The 25,588-nt window shown below is 41.6% G+C and overlaps 1 protein-coding gene across 8 annotated transcripts in view; it reads left to right on the top strand.

The window, feature by feature from the left end:
- nfasca (neurofascin homolog (chicken) a) overlaps positions 1-18,059 on the top strand; it is a 170,439-nt gene extending 152,380 nt beyond the window's left edge. For 6 of the 8 annotated variants that reach the window (XM_039612442.1, XM_039612443.1, XM_039612441.1 and 3 more), the window contains 4 exons: positions 381-527; positions 4,557-4,685; positions 7,317-7,386; positions 14,713-18,059. In XM_039612442.1, the coding sequence (XP_039468376.1) occupies positions 381-527; positions 4,557-4,685; positions 7,317-7,386; positions 14,713-14,941 (575 nt within the window). In that variant the 3' untranslated portion in view covers positions 14,942-18,059. Of the gene's footprint in view, positions 1-380; positions 528-4,556; positions 4,686-7,316; positions 7,387-8,371; positions 8,999-14,712 lie in introns of all 8 variants that reach the window. The other 2 variants (XR_005613116.1, XM_039612444.1) reach the window with 2 other exon arrangements.
- The last annotated feature ends 7,529 nt before the right edge of the window (positions 18,060-25,588 follow it).

Here is a 25,588-nt window from a genome sequence, read left to right as displayed (position 1 = left end):
AATTTTATTCCAGAAGTGGTTTTGCTTGACAGACAGTGGTCCTTGTGCCTCACTACTCCACTACTAGCAATGATCAGGATTCTGCAGGAAACTTCACCTTGAAGAAAAAAAAGCAATCACAGGGCCATAAAACAGTAAAATTAATCAGAACATATTGTCTGAACTGAGCATACATCACTATACTGTTTAATCCATATGTTTTACTAATGAATCTTTATGGCCACTGTGGTTACAGCATTGCTATCAGCCTCAGTTCAGTACAGCCACCCTGCTATCAGATAACAGCAGTCTCCCTGTAAAGCCTTGTGATGCTGCAGTTTTAGAGTGGAGCGAAGGCCACACCCCTGGAGTGTGATGGGCCTTTTTATTGTGTTTCCAAGGTAACAACACGAAGAAAGATGTAAAGAGTCAACAGCCCCCCATTATTGTGGTGGATCTCATCCCAGGCGTCGTGTATCACCTGAGAGTTTACTCCCATCTATTCAACAATGTCAGCAGCAAACAAGTCACCTTTAAGACCAAAGCAGGTGAGACCACACTTCGCCGTGTGGAACAAGGATTAGAGCCAGCTGGGCTCCTCTAGGTATTTGATACAAGTAATATCTACACTGACTAAGTCACCGCAGGGTGGGTTGTCACGGTTTGTTTGATTGATATCTGTCATGTTTTTTTCCAGCAGTAAACCTTTCTACATTTGAACTGCCTCAGATTTAGAGGGATTGTCCTTAGAAATGGAATCTACATGACAAGAAGTACAAGTTAGTTTAGATCGTGTGCTTACTTCTGGTAGTTTACGTTTTTTTAACCAACTAAAAAGTTAGTTCGACTTGAAAGAAAATATATTTATTGCTTCTGTCTTGTGTGTGTGTGTGTACATATATCTGTATATCTATATACAGATATATGTACGGATATACTGTATATTACTGGTCAAAAGTTTTAGAACGCCACTATTTTAATGCCTCATTGCAGTCTGAAAAAAACTCTGGCACTTATGTTTTGGGTCGTTGATGGGCTGCAGAGTGCTGTGGTAGCTGTTTTGGTTCAGGGAGCTTCTGACTGTGTACAGGTCACCGACCCTGGATCCACCAACACAGCCCCTTCAGTAGTCCAATGTTGGTGTTTCATGACCCAGACAAGCCTCTTTGTCTTATTCTGACGTCTGGCTTTCTTACTGCAACTCATCCTGTCAAACCTGCAGCTCAAAGTCTTCTCTTCACAGTTGAAACTGAGACTTTCTTACTACGACCACTATTAAGCTGCTGTCCTGTGTGGGGTTAAGGAAAATGTTCTTTGCTATCATATAACCCGCAGCATACATATTGTATTAACAAGATATAGCCATATTGAGACCATATTGAGAAGAGCAAACATATTGGTAACATGTAACCCTGGCTGCAGGAATGATTATAATCATTTTTATACACATTGCATTCTGTGCTTTTAAAGGAGTTGTGGCTCAGTCCACTAATTGAGGCTCAAGAGCTTTTGGCTGGCGCTATGATCAGCCAATCTACTGTGATGTTGGCTAGAGCTGTGGAAGGATTGCATGCATGCTTACAACACATTTATACCAGGTTATTCTTTATTATCTGTTATCCATTTATATTTTATACTAGGAAGAAGATTAAGTTTTAAGTGGTATCATTTGATTAAAACATTTATTCAATATATTACACATATAGTTTCAGTTGTGTACGTGCTGGCCTTCTGTCTGGTGGAAAGGTTACACGTTTTAGCTGGTGAGGTGAGAGGTGAAACTGAGTGCAGTTAAAGTCGACACATACACATACATACCCACACACACACACACACACACACACACACAGTGGATAGACTCATTTATAGGTGAAAGTTTAATCATAGTTTGCTTGTGACTGCAAAATTGTGCCTGCATAAGAACAGTTTGTTGCAGGACGTGCGCCTGATGTTCCAGAGATAAGCGAGGGCAAGATGAGCGACAGGAAGACACCTGGGATGGGGACGAGGCGATGTTCTTTTCAAACTATGTCAAAAGTCATTAACAGAATTGTGGTTTTGATTTGACGTATGCATGTATTGTATCTGCTTAACGCATGAAGGGGCGTATATTTCCCTGATGATATAAAATAACTGTTTGTTATTATTATTGTTAGAGGAGAGATCTACAGCTGATGTTTTGCAGTGTACATCTCCCACACGTGTGTTCATTAAAATCATCGTTTGACCTCACCTTTTGGACCAGAGTTGTTATTTGGATTCCTCCTGTATCTCTCCTCAATATTTTGAATCCGTAACATTTTGGGGGCTTGTCCACTATTAAGCTGCTGTCCTCTGAGCCGCCATCACACAACTGTTAACTCTCAGAAACTTGTCCTCTGATTCAGTCATGTCTTTGGGTCTGCAGACCTCTTCCTGTCACAGTTTCTGAGCCTTTGCTGGTGAAGGAAACTTTGCAGTTTCACTGTAGGACAGACCTGCATTTATAAGTGTTATGATGTTCTGTCTCTCTTCCATTGTTAATTGTGTTTTTCACACCATTTTTGTAGCAACACACTACTTTCTGCAGTACAGTACTGTTCAGCTGATGCTCACGAGGGTACATCAGTGTGTTCCAGCACTGCTTTATGCAGACAGAGGGGGAAGTAATCCAGAAAAGTTGGAGCAGCTGTAGGAATTAGTAGCTCCAGCTTTCAAGGCTTGATCAACCTCCATTGCTGCAGAACAGCTTTATACTGTTAACCCATGTTGTGTTCCCTGATAAAGGCCTTTTTGTATGTTGTTAAGAAACCAGTTTCACCCCGGTTCTTTTTATTCCTCGGGCATCCAGAGACGGCACCGGAACTCAGTAGTTATTTCACAAAGCCTTTATTCATCTTTATTCATCTTTATTCATCTTCATTTACGCATGCATCTTCTAGAAGGGGAGATGTGCCAGGCCGGTGTCCCTCTGCAGATCTTCCACTCCTTTGTTTGTTACAGTCAGCTTTATAGAAGTGACCCCATCATAAAACCCCCATGGTGTGCTGCAAACTCTGTGTGTCTGTGTGTGTATGCACGAGCACATGAGTGCCTGTGTGTGCGCATATCTGTGTGTATGTGTGAGTGCACGTGAGTGAGTGTGCATGTGGGTGTGTGTGAGTGTAACAGTCAAAGCACTGTGTGTGTCTCTGTATCTGTGACTTCCTGTCGGTCATAAAAGTAATCTCCTCACCCAAGCTACACCAAATTCCTCTACACAACATAGAAAACAGAGTTAACATATTACAAACACTGAGACCCCCACTCTGCATCCACTGGGCCATTGGCCTCTTGTTGTCTTACATTTACAGATAAGGTGGAGAGTCTCCTGCAAACCTACTTCTAAGTTATGACAATTATGAGTTTTTATTAAAGGTACAAGCATCAGCATCAGCAGCCCCCAACTGTAGCTTCCTGTCTCCTTTTATGACAGCAGACCCCCAGTGTCCGTAAATTCCTCTCCCTCTACACCAGGGGTCCCCAATCCCAGTCCACGAGGGCCACTGTCCCTGCAGGTTTTAGATGTGTCCTTGATCCATCACAGCTGATTTAAATGGATAAATTACCTTCTCAGCATGTCTTGAAGTTCTCCAGAGGACTGGTAATGAACTAATCATGTGATTGAGGTGTGTTGACCCAGGGTGAGATCTAAAATCTGCAGGACACCGGCCCTCGTGGACTGGGATTAGGGACCCCTGCTCTACACAATTACACACTCTCAGGCCTACAGCTAAGCCAACTGAAAAACACAGACAAATCCTTCCCTATTCCTCTGGTCTACTGCTGGACCCTCTTATCTAAGCAAATTTAACACATTACACTCTAATAATTATTTTCTTGTACTCACAATGTGTACATTAGTTTTCCGTTTGGGGTAACCTTTGTTTTTAACCACTTCCCTTTGTACCATTTTGATCTGTTCATTGGACTTGGATGACTTGAACTGCAATAAATTACTGGAAAAATCAGGGTGTTCCAAAACTTTTGACCAGTACTGTATCCTTCTGGTAATTTGAATTAAGTGTGAATTAAGAGTAATGACTAAAACAAAACTGGTAGCTCAAGTCCTAAATATGGGACTCCCTTCCTCCAACATGACATGAACACAAAGCTGGGATAAATCAAGCCGCAAACACCTGTAAAAAATGACTGATCTTGGTAGACTGTTGGTTACAGTGTGTCAACAAGCAGCAAGAGAAATTCCTATTGCACACTTACACAGTAACTTTGGCAGCTGTGAAACAAAGTGTCCCTGATTTGTTGAAAAAAACAAAAAAAACAAGTAAATCTTTCAGATTAAATCACACAGTGTGTGAATTTTTAGGCAATCACCTTGGCATGGACAGGATCATGTTCACTACATCATCCTCACTGTTTTTGAGGAAAACGATGACATATTGGTTCTGAGCTGTTGACGTCTGCTGAGCGCTCTGGGATGCACATGGGTTAGGGTCAGGGGGCTAACCCTAACCCTCTTCAGATAAATACTAACTCTCTTTGCGTTCTTCTCTCTTGTCCACTGTCTGGTCTTGTGTGTCTCTCTGATATGACTCCAGCCTACATAGACCAGGTAGACATAGCCACACAGGGCTGGTTCATCGGATTGATGTGCGCCATCGCCCTTATCATCCTGATCCTCCTCATCGTCTGTTTCATCAAGCGGAGTCGTGGAGGAAAGTACCCAGGTAAGGTTCCCACAGCATTCTCATGCAAGTCTATTCTTTTGAGTGAAATCATGCAGACAGTGGGAAGAAGTAATTATTGAATTTGTGGTGCCACACAGAGACTGAATATTCTTTAATGCCGAGAGGAAGAATATGTCAGTAATGTCACAGTTCATCCAGGTAGTTTCCATTTAGAAGATCAATGGTCTTAATGGTCTTAAGAGCAGTGGGTATTTTAGCCAATGCTGTTATATGTGGCTACAACTTACCACAAGGACATATTTAGATCCAACCGGGGCCCAGTTAGTTACTGATTCCATCTCCCACGCCTCATGCCATTAGACCTCGCCTCTGTCAGTGCGCCCCAGGGTGGCTGTGGCTACAATGTAGCTTGCCATCACCAGTGTGTGAATGTGTGTGTGAATGGGTGGATGACTGGATGTAGTGTAAAGCACTTTGGGGTCCTTAGGGACTAAGTAAAGCGCTATACAAATACAGGCCATTTACACGTCTGGATGGATGGAAGGATGTTGTTGAGGTTCATCGGCAGAGTATTTTCTGTAGAGAGCATCTGGGTTCAAGAACCAGGTCTGTGTATTGTAGTGAAATGAAACCTTCAAAAAACAACAAGCAGTGAGCCTGAAAGGAATCTTGACTTTGAGCGAATGTAAGCTAGTTTTACTTTGCTGTGTTTGTACTAGCACCCTAGAGAGGTCTGTTCTTGTAACTCCTCTGGTGACCACGTGATGGCACTTTGGACGATGCATCTCATGCAAACGTTCAACGTGTTCAAAGTGCACTTGTTTCCTGATGGGCCACTAAACTACCACCTTGACTTTTTCCATCTGTCCACTGAATTTAAGGAATGCCAGTGAGGTGGGAAACTGTCTGCTTTGACATACAGTCTGTTTTCCCAGGACTGTGGATGAGTCATTTGGGCTGGGCCTTGTGTTTCTGTGCCGTCCTAACACAAACCCAAAGGGATTTCTGTGTAATACAAACAGACACGTGTGTGTAGAAAATAAGAAAACAATACCTGATTGATTTTTTTTTTCTGTGGATTGTAAATATGTGCTCTTCATTGGCTTAAAGTGTAAATACATAAATACTGTTTTATTGAAACAGCTATGACATAGAACAGAGAGAATGAGAGGAAGAACAGACTGCTGCTACACCGACTTATCAGGCGGCTGTTTACCTTTGACAACATAAAAACATGAATCAATATTGTCATGCACTTTTTTTAAGAAAGGAAAGCACACTAGTCTTTTTTATTTAAATATTTCTTTTGATAAGTGAAAATGAAACTGGGCAGTCATGGTGGGTGGTTTCAGACGGGGTCTCTGGACAAGATGACACGAGGTGACTGACGTCATCTTCTTAGATATCTTTTAGCACAGTATGGAAGAAGGACATAACCAGAGTGTTAAAGTCAGTTTTCCATTCATTTCTCACTCTGACAAAGTGATGATGATAAAGATGATTCCTTAGATCTAATTTTGGGAAGATGCTGCCCCGCATAGAGGTTCAAGTAGTGAGCTTTACAGAACTTATTTGTTTTAAGCAGTTTATGAAAGGAACAACAAAAATCCTTTGGAAACAGGAGGAAATGAGGAGGGGTGAATATCTGCTGTGAGGGATTTGTAGATTTATCTTTGCACAGCTTGTTGTTCTTAGCAGCCTGTGTAGCCTGCTGCATAGAAAAGCTCCAATAAGAGAGGGCTCAGAGTCACAGCAGACCCCAAACAGGCAGCCTGAGCCCTGACTCCAGCTGATCAGTCAGTACAGGGAGGATGATTGAACTAAGCAGCTAGCTGCTGTGTGCATGAGCAAGAGTAATGAAAACAAAAATGACAAATATGATGATGGAAAATTCAGAATTAGAAATCAGGGTTTAGAAGTTTTACAGCATTTTGCTGGATTGCTGTTTTGTGTATTACAACGTAATGGTCATGAATCACTTGAATTAGAGTATTGTTAATGTTTTACAGTTTTTGTAATGTCCAGGTGGTGGCTACATGAGCTGTTTCACAAAAGCTCAGGGTAGGTGCTGACCCAGTGATAAACTAATACTTATAACAGGCCAGTGACCAATAAAAGAGACTGACAAGCCTTCAGTCAGCCATCTGCCAACTAAAACTAACGTTTTCAACAAGTTTTTTTAACAAATCTGACAAACTCACAAAGCTACCGAAGAGGGTCAGGGCCACTGGGAAAAAGAAAAGGAAAGAAACTTTTTCCTTTTTCCCAGTGGCCCTGAGCCTCTCTGTACAAACCCAACATAATGCAACTGCTACTAAAACAGGCTTGAGTGTCCCTTCACATAAATGCACTGTGTTCCAAATGCATGTTTCACTAGGCATGAAAAAATGTCACTAAATGACATTTGAATTCTTTTTTAATTGGCAGCAACTGAACGAAGCCTTTGAGTGAGCTGCTTCACCCTGTGTTTTTGCACACCGGTGGACAGACAGGACATAACCTACACTCGTTATTCATACACTCTATACACAGTACACAGTGTAAACAACTAAATCAACAGATGGGGACTAACTAAATGATTGTATTTTCAACATAAAGCCCTGAAAATCTGTCTGGTTTCTCTTGAATCTAACAGCTTCAGCCTAACACGTTTGTTCTCCTCCTTGGCAGTGCGAGATAAAAAAGATCTCCCCTTGGATGCAGTGGATCAAAAAGACCAGGATGGATCCTTTGATTACCAGTAAGTATAAATAGCTTGTTCTGCATTACTATTCCTGTTATACGCTCATGTAAAGGTCATCAGCAGTTATCAGTCACGGTGGTCTACAGCCCCTTTAGTAATGAACCTGTATATGTACCAACGTTACATAGCCTGAGTTTAAACTTTAAGCAATAATTCGCTAAAGAACTGAACCAGAAACACTGCACTATAAAACCACAGAGCACTACTGCTTAGAGGAATCCAAAGGAAACATTTTTCAATATTTGAATTGAAATGGCAGCTGTTTCCAGCTTCTTTAATTATTATTATTTCTGTAAAAGAATCAGCCCGATGTTGGTGCCAGTTTTCTGAAGGAAGTGTACACGGGCTTCAGCCTGAGTACACCTACAGCTGTGCTCTGTGGTGAACAGCATGAACAGGGGTTAGCTCCGTGTTAGCTCCTTCCTCTTGAGGCCAGGGTTAGGGTGAGGCTCCTCCTGCTCTGTGACTGATTCATCTTTAAGACTAGAGTGTTTAAAGTGAAGCGTGATCTGTACATACACTGTCTTCTTTAGCTGGTCACTATTCTAACAACATACATGTGAATAACTTGTAAACACAAGTTGGTGTTCAGACCACGCCTGGCACATTTTTCTTGTACATTCTCCTTGCTGGTAGTTGGTTAGCTAGTTATGAATAAAACTTCTGGAACAGCAATAACACAAGTACAGTAAAGCCATCCCACACACTGTTGCTCTTCGAGTGTGTGTACCGTGCACATTCACAAATTCAGAGTGGTCTGCGTGACTCTTTGAATGAGCAGAGTTAGACGATCTCCTGACCCACCTAAACCTTTTATCTAGTTTTGTCCGTGTTTCTCCAAGCTTTCTGTTATTTTCCACAAAGGCTCTGAATAGACATAAGTGTGTACACAAATATATTCAAACTCGATACAATGTACTATGTAAAGGCTTCTATGTAATGTCAAGGATATGTGGTAAGTTGCATCTTTTGCTCCTTCCAGGTTCCACTGAGCTCTGTGGCCTCATTCTTCTTCATGACCAATGAACCTGTCTCTTAATTTGCCAACAGTCCCTTTAGACTAAAGACGTTTTAAGTTTAACCTGCTTTCTAAATCTGAAGTGGACGTGTTCTAACTGAGCTGTGAGAGTGGCATCTTAACTTTCATCACCACAACTTTAGCATCAGAATTTCATTTGTGACCCTGGGTCCTAAATGGGTCCATTAAATCACACAAATGGGTCCCACATAACGTTCACTCTACAGGGCTTTTGCTTAAAATTGTACTTAAAATGACAGCTGCTATGCTTTTTGACTCACACTGTGTGGACTCTGTTCAGGGTAACTTTAAAAGAGGTGCAATGAGCATTGGACCCCAGCATGCTGTGCTTAATAATGTATGTTTCATCTTGTGTTTTCTGTTAACGAACAACGGCACTCTTAAACTCAGGGTCCAGCCCGTTTTTACACTAACCCATGCATGCACAATATGGAACTTGTCTTCTTTCTTTCTTTCCTTCCTTCCTTCCTTCCTTCCTGCCATCTTATGTGGTTCCTCACATCTTGTCCCTCTCTCTCCCCAATGCTGAAATGGGTCATCTGTCCCTGACAGGAACGAAAACGAGAACAGGTACTTTGGTTTTCAGCAAAGTCTTTTGGCCTGAGCATGTAGGGGTAAGCGGCGTGAGGGTGGGGGTAAGAACAGGATAAGGTGTAGCATGTTTGGAGACTTGACAACATGCCTGCGTTGTTGGCTTTTTGGTCAGCCTGCAAAGGGGGTGCAGCTTAAGTCCATGATGTGAGCAGTAACACTCCATCTGGATTGCTTTGCATTTTAATGTAATATTTAGGAAAAAATGAAAACAGAATTTGTATTTGCTCCGTCAGTTATGACGAGCTGTTCTTGCCCAGATACACCAAAACACAACAAAGCTCTGATTGTAGCGGTACCTTGATTTTTAGTAGAAATAAAGTTTAAAATAATGGAACGCAGATTTTCCTCTCTGCAAGAAGAACCTGTCCTTTGTCCCAAATGTCTCCTGGTATTGTCCCCACAGTTTTTAATAGCTGGAGAGCAGGGCTTCCTCCTTGCAGCCCGGTCACCACATTTTTTCACATAGCCATAAATTAGCCGAGGTGAGAGAGGCCTTTAATGCTACCAGGGCTTCTTTGTGAAAGTCCACATGGTCACACACTCTTGGAGTGTGAACTTTGTTGGTTGACTTCCTTTGTTAGGTGTGTTGCTGTGCCACACAGGAAGTTCACAGCTTTGTAACTAGAGACAGAGTCAGTGGTCAAACTTCTGCAGTGTTTGTTCCAAGCTAAACGTTTCTCCACTTCATGGTGACCGATTCAGAAGGTTACCTAGGCAACTAGAACTAAGCGTCCACAACAAAGCCAGGCACAACAAACGACTTTTGATTTTCTCAATTTGTACACGGCGTATCTGCCTGTGGATTGGTGGATTTGAGGCTCTTTTGATTTCTTATCTTTTCCCAGCATGATTATCAGGGAATGAGAGCGCATTTTATTAGTTTAAAACACTCTTGACTAGCCACATTGAACTACACTCATTCCTTTTATCTACCTTACATTCATGACTGATTTAGAATCGCCAGCTAACCTAAGATGTGTTTCTCTGGACTGTGGGAACAAGCCAGGGATGCAGGCACAAGTTTGGAATCCTTATGGTATAAGGCAACAGATCCAAGCACTCCACCAATTAATTCATGTCTTTATCATGCAAAGAGCAACATTTAAAACAGCCTTCTCTTTTATAGCTTAAATAAAAAGATGCCAACTCACAGCTAAGTAAATAAAAAGTTCTCTGTTAAATTTACTGCTAATCCACAAGGTTTAATACTTTTACCCCTCACAGACCAGATCTCAATGTTCACTGAGAAAACATTTATATAAAATATAAAGAACATTTAATTGGTTTAATTTGGTTGTATTTATTTATATTTCAGGATTTATGTGAATACTTTTTAAATACATAAAAGGTTAGGATTGCCCATTTTAACCAAACTATCATCTTTTCTTAAATTGAACCACATGGTTTCAGTGCCTAAATCTAACCAGTGGGTGAAAGTGAAAGTAGCCTACATGAAATGTTTCATTAGATTAAAAACAAATGCTGAACTGGACAATATGGCGCCCACTTTACACTCTAAAAATCGCCCCAGTAAAATTTCCATTAACAGGAATCGAGACCAAAACCATTTTTGAACTCAGCTGGAAGCATGTTCGTTTCTGCTGTCATTAAGTTGGGCTTGCTTTTGGAGTGGCGGTTCTCACAGAGGTGGGAAGTACCGAAGTAGAAAACACTACCTTAGGCTACGTCCACACTCACATCTCACCTCACATCGTTTTCTCTCCGTTTTGGGTTAGGGGGTTAGGGGTTTTCTTCAAATTCTTTAATTCTCACTTGCTTTTGCGCATGCACAGGACTGGAACGTAAGCGTTTTCAGCCGTTTCAATGTGGATGCACAACTCTGTAAAAACAACTGAAAACGGTAGTGTGGACACGGAGCGTTTTCAGACGAAAACGCCGTTTTCAAATCTATCTGGACTAGTGTGGACGTAGCCTTAGAATACTCAAGTAACTGTCGTTTACTTGAGTATTTATTTTTCTGACTTTTTGTTTAACACAAATGGCTGCACTTTGTAGTCCTGTAATTTTCTAAATAGGCTTGCTGCGTTAGCATTAAGACGTTTGATGGAAGCTCTTCTTTCACATCTCTGTGTGCCTTTAAACATCAAACTACTCTAAGCCTAAACGGAGGCACTGATAATGGTATTGGTTTGTCCATTACCAGGGCTCATCTCATGCAAAGAGAGAAAAGACACCAAAACATGATCGATGCATAATTTTCACTCTTCTGTTTCGGCGTAGCCGGAACTTCAAAGAACTATATTGTTACTTGAAGAGAAGAGGCTTCCTAATCAAGTACCACTGACACCTAAGAACGTGTCGGTTTCCCTTCAGCCAACAAATATTACTGTCATGTCATTATTTAGTTTGAAGTTCTAAGGCTGTCTTCACCAGAAACTGTGCCAAGCAGTAGTGTGGATGACACACAACTGTCGCTGTGCCACTGGATACTTCACTCAGTATACGTTCATGTTTGACCTATTCAGCAGGACAGAATTACTTGTCAGGATAAAAAATACTTATATAATCATCTTCTACCATCTTTTCCTTCTTGGTTCAGAAAGTGTTGCTTTTTTCCTTCCTGCTTCTTCATTTTTAATTTTTGACCTTGAATTTGCTTTGGTCATGTTTTTTCTTTCATTTTTTTGCTTGTTTTTGTTTGCTAAAATGTATCCACACATATATACACATATACATATATATTACAAATGTCCTTTGGCATGAAGCAAGGCAGTTCTGATAAGCTACAGTGTAGATTGTGTCCTCTGGGGGTGAGGGCTGGGAGGGCAACGTCTGAACACACAGAAAAGGAGATGAGAACATCTTACCTTTGCATCCTTTAAATGCACTCTTTTTTTCTTTTGTCATGCTACTGTTTTAATGTGAGATGACAAAGTTAATGCTAGCATACAGCTGTGTATAACTATGCATGAAATTCTCCTGCCTGTTAAAATCTGTTAGGAGACATATCCATCAGAGATGAAATCAAGCATGCAATACAGATAGTTGCCCAGATTTCATTTTTAAATATGGCTACTTTAGCATGTACAATCAAGTGTCATAGTTGTTACTTAATTTAAAAAAACATGTTTGTTTATTTTGGTTTTCAAATTCATTTCTGAGAAGATGCTGCCTGGATTATTTCCTGCTGGTGTTATTGTGTGTGTGCTGAAATCACAAAGTGAACTCTTGTCATTGCTATGCTCAGACCAGAGCTCATTATCTGAGGCCTGTACTACGAAGCTTGATTGGGGTTTATCCAGCTAACTTCAGGGTTAACCTTGGGTTTTCAGTACTACATAAGTAGTCTGCTACTTCCTGCTCTGTATTACACAGCCTACTGCAAAGCAGAGATGCTACTGATGAAGAAATTCTCCTGAACACTGTGCCACCATTCCTGCAGATTCCCTCACACAGCAGATAGTGCTGAGCTTTTTCCTATTGGCTGCAAACAATTTTACAACAATGTTATTGTTCTATAAGCATTAATAGGCTGTATGATCCTACAGGAGGCCTACTGTAGTGCATACATCTTCAACCAGCCCTCATTTCTTTACATTTTGCTTCCACTAGATTTTCTTCCACTGTTCTTAAGTGGTTTTAAAACAGCACCTAGTTGACAACCAGTGTTCTGTACATGTAAGAGATAAAAAACCAATATGAAATCCTGTCTTTATTTTACAGTAAAGTTTAATATATTTATTTAGATTAGAGCCTGTTTTTCCCAATTTTTTTTACTGAGTCTAGAAAAAATACATCAGAGAGCAACCTGGAGTTGGTATGCTGCCAACATTTGACACGCAGACTGGAGCAGCCAGGGATTACACCAATAACCTCCCAATTAGTTGATGACCTGCTCTCCCTTGAGCCACAACCAGGAGGTAATTTTTCTAATAAACCATTGTTAAGGAAAGGAAATGGGGAGAAAAGGCTGAGATATGCCAGATTACATAAGACCTGGACTGAAAATCAGTAGCAGCAGGTTTCTGAGCCTAATTTTGACATTTTTGTCTGAAATTTTCATTAATATGTATGGACGAAGTCAAGAGAGATGTGCAACACTGAGCGTCTACAGGTGTCTGTAAAACACGGTAGAGGCTCTGTCACAGTGTAGGGCTGTATTTCAGCCAGTGGTGAGGGGGCTCTTCCCAGAAATGATGGAATTATGAACACAGAAAAGTATTTTCAGATTTTAATCAACTTTAATCAACTAATCTGGAATCTGATTGGCAACAGCTTCATTTTTCAGTATAATGAGCCCAAAGACACTCCCACTGCAGAAAAAGCATAGCTGGATGGACTAGTCTCTCCTGGACTTCAGCATTTTTTGTGCAGAGTGGGATCATCTGGACAGAACCAAAGGCAGATAAAGGAGCACTCTCCAATGTCCTTCAAGAAGCCTGGAAAACCATCCCTGAAGACGACTAAAGCAAACAATACAAGACTAACAACTAAAGACTACAGAAGGCTTCCCTAACAGAGTTCAAGCTGTGCTGAGCAATGGAAGCGGTCATTGACTAGAGTTTGTTTGTACCAACTCTGTTTTCCCCTGTAATTGTGTACTTTTCAGTCATCTTTTCACACGTTTCAATAAACTGCTACACCTATTTCCCATTTTTCCCAGCAAAGTGTAAAGAGATGGGGGCAGCTCAGGACCTTTGCACAGTCCTGTGTTTGTACTTGCTAAGTTTCTTTAAAATCTGCACCTACATTTGAGTTCTGTTTCTACATTTCTTCTTCATTTGTTGTTAGACTGTGAAACAGCATTGGAGCTGGAAGAACAATTCAGTTCCAGAGTTCAGTTTTATTTATATAGCACCAAATCACCACAACAGTCAACTCAAGGCCCTTTAGGTGCTAAGACCGTACAGTCAGACAATGCCCCCCTGTGACGATCGTGGGAAGGAAAAACTCTATTTTAACAGGAAGAAACTTCAAGCAGAACCTCAGGGAGGCCAACCGTCTGCTGTCACCGACTGGGGGTGAGGACAGGGAGACAGGACGAGAGACACATTGTGGAAGAGACGAAGAGATTAATAATAACTAATGATTAAATGCAGTAGAGGTGTATAAACACATAGTGCAGCATAACTAAGGGAGGATTCAGGGTCACCTGGTCCAGCCCTAACTATATGCTTTAGCAAAAAGGAAAGTTTTAAGCCTAATCTTGAAAGTAGAGATAGTGTCTGTCTCCTGAATCCAAACTGGAAGCTGGTTCCACAGAAGAGGGGCCTGAAAACTGAAGGCTCTGCCTCCCATTCTACTTTTGAATCAATACTCTCACTGATACAGTTGCAGCTTAAGAACTAGAAGGACTGCTGTACTGTCAGACCTTTAGGCAACAATTACAAACTGCATTCATAAATTCAGATAACAGCAGTGCGCTGCATGTGTGCTGGATATATTCTCAAACAGACCCAGTCTAAATTTTGGAGGAAAAGATAAAGAGCCAACTTATCTGCCAAAAATAAAGAAAAACATCAAAAAACATTAATCATTCAAAAAATATGTTTTTTCCAAATCATTTGACAAAGAGAAGCTGCCTATTCTTTACCTGTAATCCCCTACATCTTTACTTTCCCCTTATAGTGTGTTACAGGGTCCTGAAGCTAAACAGGTCCACCTGATGCTATAATGAGAGCTTGGAGCCGTTTGAACTTCTAACATTGCTGTTTTTATTACCTCTGCAGCAGTGACGAGGACAACAAGCCTCTGCAGGGCAGCCAGACTTCACTGGATGGCAACGTAAAGGAAAGTGATGACAGTCTGGTGGACTACGGCGAGGGTGGAGACGGGCAGTTCAACGAAGACGGTTCTTTCATCGGCCAATATACAGTGAAGAAGGACAAGGATGAGACGGAGGGCAACGAGAGCTCCGAGGCCACTTCACCTGTGAATGCCATCTACTCGCTGGGATAGCGGCTCAACAGCGCACGCGGGGAACTTGGGCACACCCTCTGATTTGTTATGATAGAACCAGACACATATACCAACACACATGATTCTGAGTATATGAAACACATTACACACAGTGAAAGCAGCAGTGGCGCCAGTCTGGAGACTGTCTAGGCTCTCCTCTGCAGGTAACGTGGAAAAAGATGCGACCACAAGCCTTTAATTTATTTTTCCAGTTCTAACAATATGGTCCATGGACACATCTGGAGAAAGTGGACAATGCTCGTTTTCCTTTGTGCTCTGCCTGCCCTTTACCCACACAGACTTGAAGTGTGCCTTCGGGAGGCATCAAACATGCTTTAGAGATTTTTTGGTTTGTGACTCAGCTCTGCTTCCCGATAACCTCCCCTGTGCCCGGCATACCTCTGCGTAACCAAGTAAAGTAGTCACAGAGGTTAAATATACATACACACTCTGGCCACATCCTGTAACATATCAGCTTCTAACCATAGGATGCCGGCAGATATGTTTATCATATTGATATTTAGGCAATGAAAGATTTTAGTTTTTCCACAGCTGATAGAGGAGTCCGTGAAACTTAACGAATGCTGTATAAAGTCCTGGCACACATTTTAGTGCCCTGCAAATCTATGCACTATCACCTCCATACCCTTTTTGGTTCCATCTGGTTAGTAAAAATACACATTGTGGGCTTCTTTTTAGCAGACTCAGTTCCAAGGTGGTTTGCCTTGACCTTTGTTGCAGGCATGCATCTGTTTCCTCTTATCCTGTGTTGCAGCTGTTCAAAATGCTTTTCCTGGGAAAAGCCGTTTCATGCTTTGAGCTCAGTTACAGTATGTGGTTAATTAAACCCAACGTTGTTCTGAAGCATGGTAATAAACTTAGGTTTGCTCAAGAAACACCAGCGCACTAAAAAACCAGTGAATTCCCTATTAAGCATGTGGGCTTGTGCTACATTCATGTCTAGCTGACAGGGTTCGATGGCAGTGATTCCCATATTAGTGTGGGAATCATTGCCATCGTGTTGTTGGAATGTGGGAAAAACTGCAAAAGGGAGAAGTTTGAATTCAGTGTCTCCTGCTGTGAACGTAATCGTGAAAGACATTGGAAATTTTTAAGTCCAGTCTGCTATTCAAAGACAGTTTAGTCTGTGAACTCGAGGAGGTATGGGTCAAACTGCCAACCTCTCAATTATTGGATGACCTCATCAAAGCACAAGATGACTGGTCAGTCACAGTCCTGGATCAGTATTCTTCTAATAGGTTTGTACAACAGACAAACCTTCTTTGCATCTGTGAGGCTCCTTAATTCTGTTGACTTTGTTAAAGAGTTACATCCAATCAGGTAAACTGGCAGTTTTGAAAGTGTGTTTTATAACCAGGCCAAATGTATGGTGGACACACAGGGACATATTTCAACTGAAAGAAAATATTCTTCTACCCCTCTTTAGCACTGCAGGTATCTTCATTTTGTCTCCTGGATCATGAATGTAGCACCAGAAGTCATGATCCATAAGCCGTGTCCACAGTAAACTTTGTGCGTTCAGCTTCACTCAGGCTGTGCAGACATTAGTACCACACACTGTATACAATGACCTCCAGTACTCACTGTTATTGGAACAGCCACAGATGTGTTGCTCTGAAAGAGTCCAATTATTTTACTTTATTGCCTTGAGGTGCTGTATATTGCAAGGTACAACATCGGAGAGCGAAGCCCAACAATCACATGATGTAGATAAGGTACATCCTAATCAGTGAGGTAAGTGCACTGCACTCTGTGAGTTTAGCCTGAACCCACCTTCACAGAGGGACCACGGCCTCTTTGGTTCTTTGAATCTTTATAAACTCCAAAAAGACATGATTACAAAACACTGTTACGTGATACAAATGATCTATAGAACGAAAGGTACAATTCACAGCCACACTTAAAAATAAAAGTTATTCGCTTCATTTGACATTTTTGCCTGAGTATCAGATCCATCCTGTTGTAAGACTCACTGGCCTTAAGTTGCTATAAAGGTTCACCAAACAGTTGTTGGCACTCATGCTGTAGTTACTGAAGCTACTATTAAACCCATGAGTGCTACATCAAACAGGCTGACATTTGGAATATTTATTTGTTATTTATTACATGATGTGGATAGCATTAATATATTAGTTCTTAATTTAATTCACTTCATTTTTATGTACAACTGAGCCAAACTACCGATGGCTACAGAATAAAATTATTGTTCATCATGAGAGGCATCAACACACAACTGTATGTTCAAGATATTTTTCTAGCAGCTGCATTTTCTGCTGTAACTGATACACAAAAATATATCTGTCAAAGACGTCACGTCTCCGTCCATTCTTATACTCGTGTTGTATCACTGTTACTCTGTGTTGCTGTTCAGACTTAAGTAGCATAACCTTTCCATCATTCTGAGAATGAATTGATGTGTTTTCATTATTTCATTATTTGGTATTTATTTTGTACATCAGAGTCCTGAAAGAAAATCCTACCTTTGTAAATACTGAAGACTGACCCCCACCCGCCCAATGAGAGTCACAAATCTGCATCCACCAAGCAGCTGTAGTGGTGCAGTCTGCCAGTCTGTCATACACCTTTGTTATGTAGCTTTGATTAATCTTTGCACTCTGAGGAGAAATCATCCCTTTGCATTGACATTGTCATATATGGACTGTGGCAAGCCTTCTCGGGTGTGCTGATGGCTTGGTTTGTGTGTTCTGAAAGAGAAATATGTGCGATTCTATTGTGTACAAAGTAACAGCTCATGCAGTGTACTACCTGAGTTACACAAACTACTAAAAGACCTGAGAACATGAATTTCCTGAGGTCCCCTCCTTTTCTTGAATAGGGGCTGGATACACAGGCATGACATGTGTCTCATTACAGGGGTCAACAACTTTGACCCCTGTAATGTATTCCACTTTGTTTGTTGGTCTTTGTTCCCCATTACAACTCTTCTCAGGTGCTCTTTGTCAACTTGTAAACCTACATATCCACAAAAACCTTGGTAAAAAGTCTTAAACTAGGGAAAATCATTCATTTTCTGAACTTCCTCTTTCTTAATGTGTCCTAGTGTGAGACTGCCAATAAACTGTAGCCCCAAACCTGACATGTGTTTCAAACAATCCACAGCAAATAGGTACAATGTGATGTCAGACCACCTTGTGTTTAAAATAAATACATCAAAAATAAAACTTTCAGATCATTCCCGGCCTATAATCCTCAGCCGATAAACTTACACTGCAGAATGAAAATGTTTTACTAGTTTTATCTCATTCTCTGTAACAAAGACCAAAGGGATATTTTTTATGATGATATGTAATCAACACTAAGCATTTGGTAAAACTAACATTTAAATGGTGTGTTTTTTTCTGTCTAGAATTCGTTGACAGGTCTCTCTCGAACACTGTACAGATGAACCTTTGGCAGTGTTAATACAATGGCATTAGTAGCAAGTAAACACAGGTGAGCACAGGTGAGCTACTCTATAATCTTACCTTCAAAATGTTCTAAATTCACTGCAGGACTTTAATCGTCCTGAAGTTTGGACGAGCTGCCTTATTGCCTCACCAACCTCGCCTGCTAATGGTTCCAGTCTTGTATAAAAAGGCAACCCTTTCTAATTCCGTCTGTTTGATTTGTTAAAGCAAACTCAATTCTTCATGTGTACACTAAAGGACACGTGAAGGACACTAAAGGAGTAAAACTCCTCAATCATTTCATGCAATGGGAAACTCTTTAATCTTCTCAGTGCGTTCATTGTGAGATGTTTGCATGCATACTGTATGCAAAAATACTGAATGAGACTAGACAACCACAAAGCGAGGCGGATCAGCATCCACATCTATTGTAGTTAAAGTATCTGAATTTCAGGAGTTATTCGGTTATTTGCTTCCTACAGTGGGTTTAGAAGTTAACTCAGATCACCTGTTGCTAAAGTCTGCAGAGGAGAAAGCCACTTTATTTATGGTAGACCTTGTGAATCCAAAGTGAAATTTGAGTGTGAGCATCTCTAAAACAGAGCCCAGTAGTTTCCTTGTCATTGATGATCTTATATTTCTCACTCCTTTCAAGACAAACCTCTTGCTTGACAGTACGTCCCAGTCATCTGTCCTCTCTCCTGAATGTTAAAGCAGTGTCCTCTGAGTTTTAATCAGCAGGATGATTCATCCCATGCTGTACTTTTGCACCAACTATAATGTGTTGACTAGCAGGACGCTGCTTGTGAAACAGACGCACACAGTGAGACAGAGCACTGAAAGAGCAATATTTGGTTGAAGAACAGGTCTGAATTTTATCACTGGAACTTTGCTAAAAATCATCACACACACCACTCCTTACTCGCTCTGCTGCTGCCCATCCACCAACCTCCACTGGTGGATCACAACAGGGATGCTGGCAACATAAAGAAACAAAGGTATACAAAGCTTCGTGTGTGTCTACACATCAGTTTATGGTGCACAAAGACCAAGCTTCTTTCTCTTCACTCTTCACATTATCTTAGCTCACCTTTAACTGGGGATGAAAATAGTCAATGTGCAGTTTTACAGCCTTTGCTTTTCCTTCAGTTTAAAATGCTGCAAAGTGTCAGAACTTACTGGTGCACATTTCCAGCTGGATTTTTCACGACTGCGTCATATTGGCATCTTCTTGTTTTTACCATGTGTATCAGAGCAGTGTGTTAACACCTTGCTTCTACATGCAGCATAACAGCTTTTGTAAGGTACATCTACTCTACAGGAAATGGCTTAAATATATTCACCATGTATGCGTGTATGATGACATGTTGCAACTTCTGCTAGTGGCGCCTTCTTTATAGTAAAGCTATCTCCTTTTCTCTACCTCCTGACTGTTGGTTGTCATCCTTGTTTCTGTACTTGTGTGCAGCATAGGTTTAAAGCAGTAGACCTTCCTATGGAAGAATTGATTATTCCATCCTAATTCATTATATTTATAGTAGAAAACACCAGGTTTTTCTACTGATACATCACCCAAAAATCTTTGTCTTCATTTAAAGGCTCCCTCTAGGAGAGTTGGTGATTATCAAGCTAGCTCCTCTAGTGGCCTCTTAAGGCCGGTTCTAAAACAAAGTCTCAAGTTAAACTGACCAAATTCACAGAAATAAAAGTGCATCATTACAAACTGTTACAAAACCAAACTAGAACAAAACAAAAACTATTTTTACTGTCTGAAACAGAACTGAGTGGAGTCGAGCAGCGTGTTGGTAGGTACCAGTGGAATAGGGCTGTAAGTGATGTGGTCTTTTAGGCCTGACGTCGACCAAATGTTTACTTTCTGAACCTCTGTTTGGCTTTTTGGAATAGTATCATTTAGAGTAAAGATCATTTTAGATGTTTATGCTTCAGTTTTCAAGAGTGAATTTTTATTATTAGTCTGTTAGGTGATGCATACAGTATATGAAAGCAACTGGGCAGACAGGTTTTCTACCATGACCTCATTACTCAACACCGCACCATCTCACCAGTTATGGTCATTATAGGCTCTAAAAACCAAGATGATACTGGACACAATTTCAAAGATGAAACTTCCTGAAACCAGTGGGTGACATCGTGGTGACATCGTGGATACATTCATATATTCCACTAATTGACAACAGTCATCTCAAGATGCTTTATGTTGTATGGTGAAAACCCTGCAACATTAGTAAGAAACTCAAGCAATCACACAGCATCTTGTGAGAAAGCACTTGGTGATAGGAAAATATTCCCTTTTAACAGGAAGAAACCTCCAGCAGCAGATCCAGACTCACGGAGGGGCAGCCAGCAGGGGTGAGGGGAAAAGAGAAGAGACGAAGGGCAAACTATGGGAGAGAGACACAGACATTAACAGTTACAGTAGTGATACATATAAACACAAACTGAACAAAGATGAGTACTGAAGAAACACTTGGTAGACCATGGAAGCCCAACAGCTGCCTATTGCAGAATAAAGGAAAGTTTTAAGCATAATCTCGACCCTGGAGATAGTGTCTGTCTCCTGAATACAAACTGGGAGCTGCTTTAATAGTAGGGAGGCCTGAGAGTTGAAGGCTCTGCCTCCCATTCTACTTTTGAAAACAGCCCGCAGTCTCTGAATGAAGTGATCTGTTTGGATAATAAGGTACTGTGAGGTCTTTAAATATTTTAACCGGATGCCAATGAAGAGAGCTAATATGCGAGAAATGTGGTCTCCCTTTCCAGTCCTAGTTAGTACTCTCACTGCAGTGTTCTGGATCAACTGAAGGCTGAAGAAGCTTTTAGAGCAATGTAGCAATAATGAAGGATACTCCAGCCCACAAGTAATGAGCGTGGCAGAAAGGAGTGATCCCAAAGGCTTGGTGAAGAGCAGGAGGTATTCTGATCCCTAAGGAGAAGAACTCCTCATCCATCAGCCAGTTTCGCCAGATCAGCCTGCTGAACGTAGAGGGAAAGAGCTTCTTCAGTGTCTTGGCCCAAAGGCTATCTATTTTCCTGCAAAGAAACAACTATATTGACACATCAGTGCAGAAGGCCGGCATCCGGGGCTTCTCGGGATGTCTGGAGCATGCCAGCGTCATCTGGCACCATATTCAAACTGCCAAGAAAGAACAAAGAGACCTTCATGTGGTCTTTTTAGACCTTGCCAATGCCTTTGGGTCAGTTCCGCACGAGATCTTGTGGATGGCCTTCAACTATTTCAGCGTACCAAACCACAGCACAGGACTGGTCAAGACCTACTTTCAGGATTTACAGATTTGTGTGACAGCTGAGAACACCACCACCGCCTGGCAGCCCCTGGGAATTGGAGTTATGGCAGGCTGCACGATTTCCCCTCTGGCATTTATCATGGCAATGGAGTTGGTCATGCGGCCACTGGCCAAGCAGGGTCGCTGGATGAATTGGGAGAGTATGGAAAAGAGGAAACTCTCATGGAGTGAAATCTGGGGCATGGAGTCTAATAGACCAAGTTTCATAATCCGAGCGACATACGATGTGCTGCCTTCCCCAATAAATCTGCAGCTGTGGTTTGGAAAGGACCCATCCTGCCCCCTGTGTACAGTCCCAGCCACACTCAAGCACATCTTGGTTGGTTGTAGGACTAGCCTTACTCAGGCAAATACACATGGAGACACAACCAGGTCCTCAGGTGTCTAGCCGTGAAAGTTGAGTGCAAGAGAAAATCCATCAACGCTCAACCTTTCACGAACCAAGAGGAGCATCAGTTTTCATCAACATTTGTCCGGGAGGGAGACAAGCCGAAGACAAGCCCCACAACTCCAGACCTGGGCCCGCTGAAGGTTGCCAGGGATTGGCAGATGCAAGTGGACTTGGATCAGAGGCTAATTTTTCCCACAGAGATCGTAACAACTACTCTGCGACCAGACCTCGTCCTTTGGTCTAACTCCCAAAAACTTGCGTACGTCATTGAGCTGATGGTACCATGGGAGGAAGCAATTGAGGAAGCGTTTGAGTGTAAGAAGCTGCGGTATGCCAACTTGGCAGCTGAGGCAGAGGACAGAGGCTGGAAGATCAAAGTGCGCCTGGTGGAAGTGGGTGCAGGGGCTTTGTTGCCAGTACAACAGCGAAACTGCTTAGAGAGATTGGGATCAGAGGACAGGCACAACGGCAGGCTATAAGAGAATTAGCTAACACTGCTGAGAGGACCAGTCACTGGCTATGACTAAAAGATAAAGATAAAGATAAGATGACCTTTATTAGTCCCACAGGTGGGAAATTTGTTTTGTTACAGCCAAAGTGCAAAGTTATGTAGCAGAAATTAGAAACACTGGAATGCAATAAAATAACATAGAATAAAATAAAATAAAATACTATATACAATAGAATAAAAATAGAATAATATATACAATAGAATAAAATAGAATACAAATACTATATACAACTGAGTAAGAAAATACAAAAGTACAACTTTGTCAGAGAAAGAATTGGACATATAGCAGTCTTATTGCACGTGTGAGGGTTTGATCAGCTGCATCACTTGGGCAGTTAAGGCAGTCAGCTAACCGCACGAGAAAAGAAATGTTCCACTCTTCTCCCCTCTGCTCTTCTTCCCTTTTCTGGGAGGCAGTGGGGAGGTAGAGCGTACAGCCCGATCCAGCGGGGAGGTGTGGGAAGCCAGATCAGGCGCCCCCCTCCCGGCTCTCCTCTCTGCTCTCTCCTATCTTGCCCCTTTTGTCTTACTTCTCTCTATCACCTTTTCTATCCCTTTGAAGAAGTTAGGCTCCATAAATGCTAAAGAGGTAAGTATTATTTCTCAGTTGCAGTGAATAGATAGAAAATAAACTGTAGGAAACTAAACAGAAGAAAGAAGAAGAGAAATAACAAGTTAACATAAACCAGTGACACACTCCAGGGCCTGATCAACCCTGGCAGGGCCTCCTTGGATGAGGGTGTCTAGTAATAATGGCCGAAACACCCGATGAATCCAAGGTCCACTACTGACGATGTGTCCCAAATTTCAAAATGATAAGCTAGATCAGATCTCTAATCCCTAAACCTAACCAAGGAATGAAAATGGCAGATTAGCCTGGGTAAAAGACCGAAAGTTGAGGCACACAACGATGTGTGCTGCTGGCAAAGTTTCTGGGCTGCCTTTCCTCATAACAGCCATCCCTCAAGAGTCTCTCCATCTAAAGCAATGCATTATCAGGGATTGTAACATCTAGTCCTTTTACTGAATCAACTGATCAAAAATGGCTCCAAGATTCCTCACAGTGTAGGCCAAGGTAATGGCATCAACAGTAAGTATTTGGTTAGACAACATGTTTCAGAGTGCAATAACCTTAGCGTTGTCTGAATTTAAAAGTACGAAATTAGAGGTGACCTAAGCCTTTCTCTTTAAAACAGGCCTTTAGTTTAACTAGATGACCTGTATCATCTGGGTTAATGGGTAAATAAAGATGGGTATAATCTGCAGACTGCTAATACAAAACCTAGGGTTGTTCCTATTTCTTTAGTTAGTGACGAATAGTAAGATATTCTAGCTTCATGGAGGACCTTTTTTATAGAGTAGCAAGCCTTTTTTCCAGGCCGAATGAAGATCCTGTAAATGAATGCAACACCATTTTCTCTCCAGCTTTCCTGCTTCTGTTTGTTTGCCTGTTATATGCAACACACAACAGCCCACACAGGCCCCAGATTAAGAGTGTGTCTACACACACTGACTTGGTGAGCTCGGGTAGAACAAATAACATGTTTCTAGCCTCCATAACAGCACTGCCTGTTACTGTAATCACCATTAAAAGCATTACAGCCAAGTGAACTTTGTAGCTGCTCCCATGCACCACTGTTTGTCTTACACAGTGAAAGGCAAATAAAAATTAACATATACCAGTAAAACTGAGCCACTGATGTGGGGATGATAGACTGCACACTATATTATTATTAACGTATTAACACCTACACCATCATAATGTTTTGAGAGAGACTTTGTGTCAAAAAGTGATTTATGGTGTTGTGTTACTTTACTGCTCCAATGAAACATAAAGAGCTCATTTTAAAGTACATTTTTTGCCACTCTGTGATCTTGGGCATGTCCTCTTAATATTTGAGCCATTTCTAGGGACAATAATATTGATGTTAGATTTTGTTATAATTGGAGATTATGTATCGGAATTTCAGGAGCGGGACCACGGCTCCAAACATGCTTTTTCCCGTTGTCATCTATATAGGTTCCCCCAGTTCTGCTGGCTGTTCGTTCTCGTTTATGTGCAAACAGGGTCCATTCTCGGCGAATACCTTTAAACACAGCTCATCTCTCAGGAGTAACATAATTTTACTCACCCTTCCATTCACTACAATTGCCCTCTCGTCCATCAGCGCATCAGATGAACAACTACTCAAGCTCTGTGTTCATCGCTTTTTCTCCAGCGATCCAAGAAACACACCGAATGTCACGGCGGCGCTTTTGAGAGACCAAATGCTGACGACTTTCTAGCAGTTTTCTCGCCACCCTACATACAGTCTGTTGCGTCGATTCATCCAGTCGTCTTATCTCAGCTAAATCCAATTATGAAGTAACTCCCTCCTTCCCAAAATTCTGCAGCAAACCTGGCACCGGGTTGCCAGGTTCTCAGCCACTCATCCCTCCTTCGCAAAATTCTGCAGTAAACGTCGGCACTGAGTTGCCAGGCTTTCAGCCACTCACCACTCCTCGGCTAAACTCTGCAGCAAACCTTGGCACTGGGTTGCCAGGTTCCTTTATCCTTCATTCACAAAAGCAGCAGCAAGCTTTTCTACCATCGGGTTGCCAGTTTCTCAGTATAGACAAAATAAATATATAAATAAATAAAAATAAAAAGGCACTGGGTTGGCAGGTTTTCCTTTATCCCCCATTTGCAACGCAGCATCTAGCTTCCCTACTACTGAACTGCCAGTTTCTCTGCATCTATCATTGCAAGCAGCGGCAAACCCTTCTAGCACTGTGGTGTCAGGTTCTTTCTATATCTGCCATTTGCAAACTGCAGCAACAAGCTTCTTACCCCTGAGTTGCCAGTTCCTGTCCATCCATCATGGCAAAAGCAGTAGAGAATCCTTCCAGCTGGTTCCTTCTATAGCCATCATTCGTAATCGCAGCAGCAAACTTCTTCCACCATGTTGCCAGTTTCTCTGCATCCCTTATTGCAAAGCAGTGGTAAACCTC

This window comes from Oreochromis aureus, linkage group 5 (genome assembly GCF_013358895.1).
Source record: "Oreochromis aureus strain Israel breed Guangdong linkage group 5, ZZ_aureus, whole genome shotgun sequence".
Classification (NCBI taxonomy): domain Eukaryota; kingdom Metazoa; phylum Chordata; class Actinopteri; order Cichliformes; family Cichlidae; genus Oreochromis; species Oreochromis aureus.
This window is presented reverse-complemented; position numbering and strand designations above follow the sequence as displayed.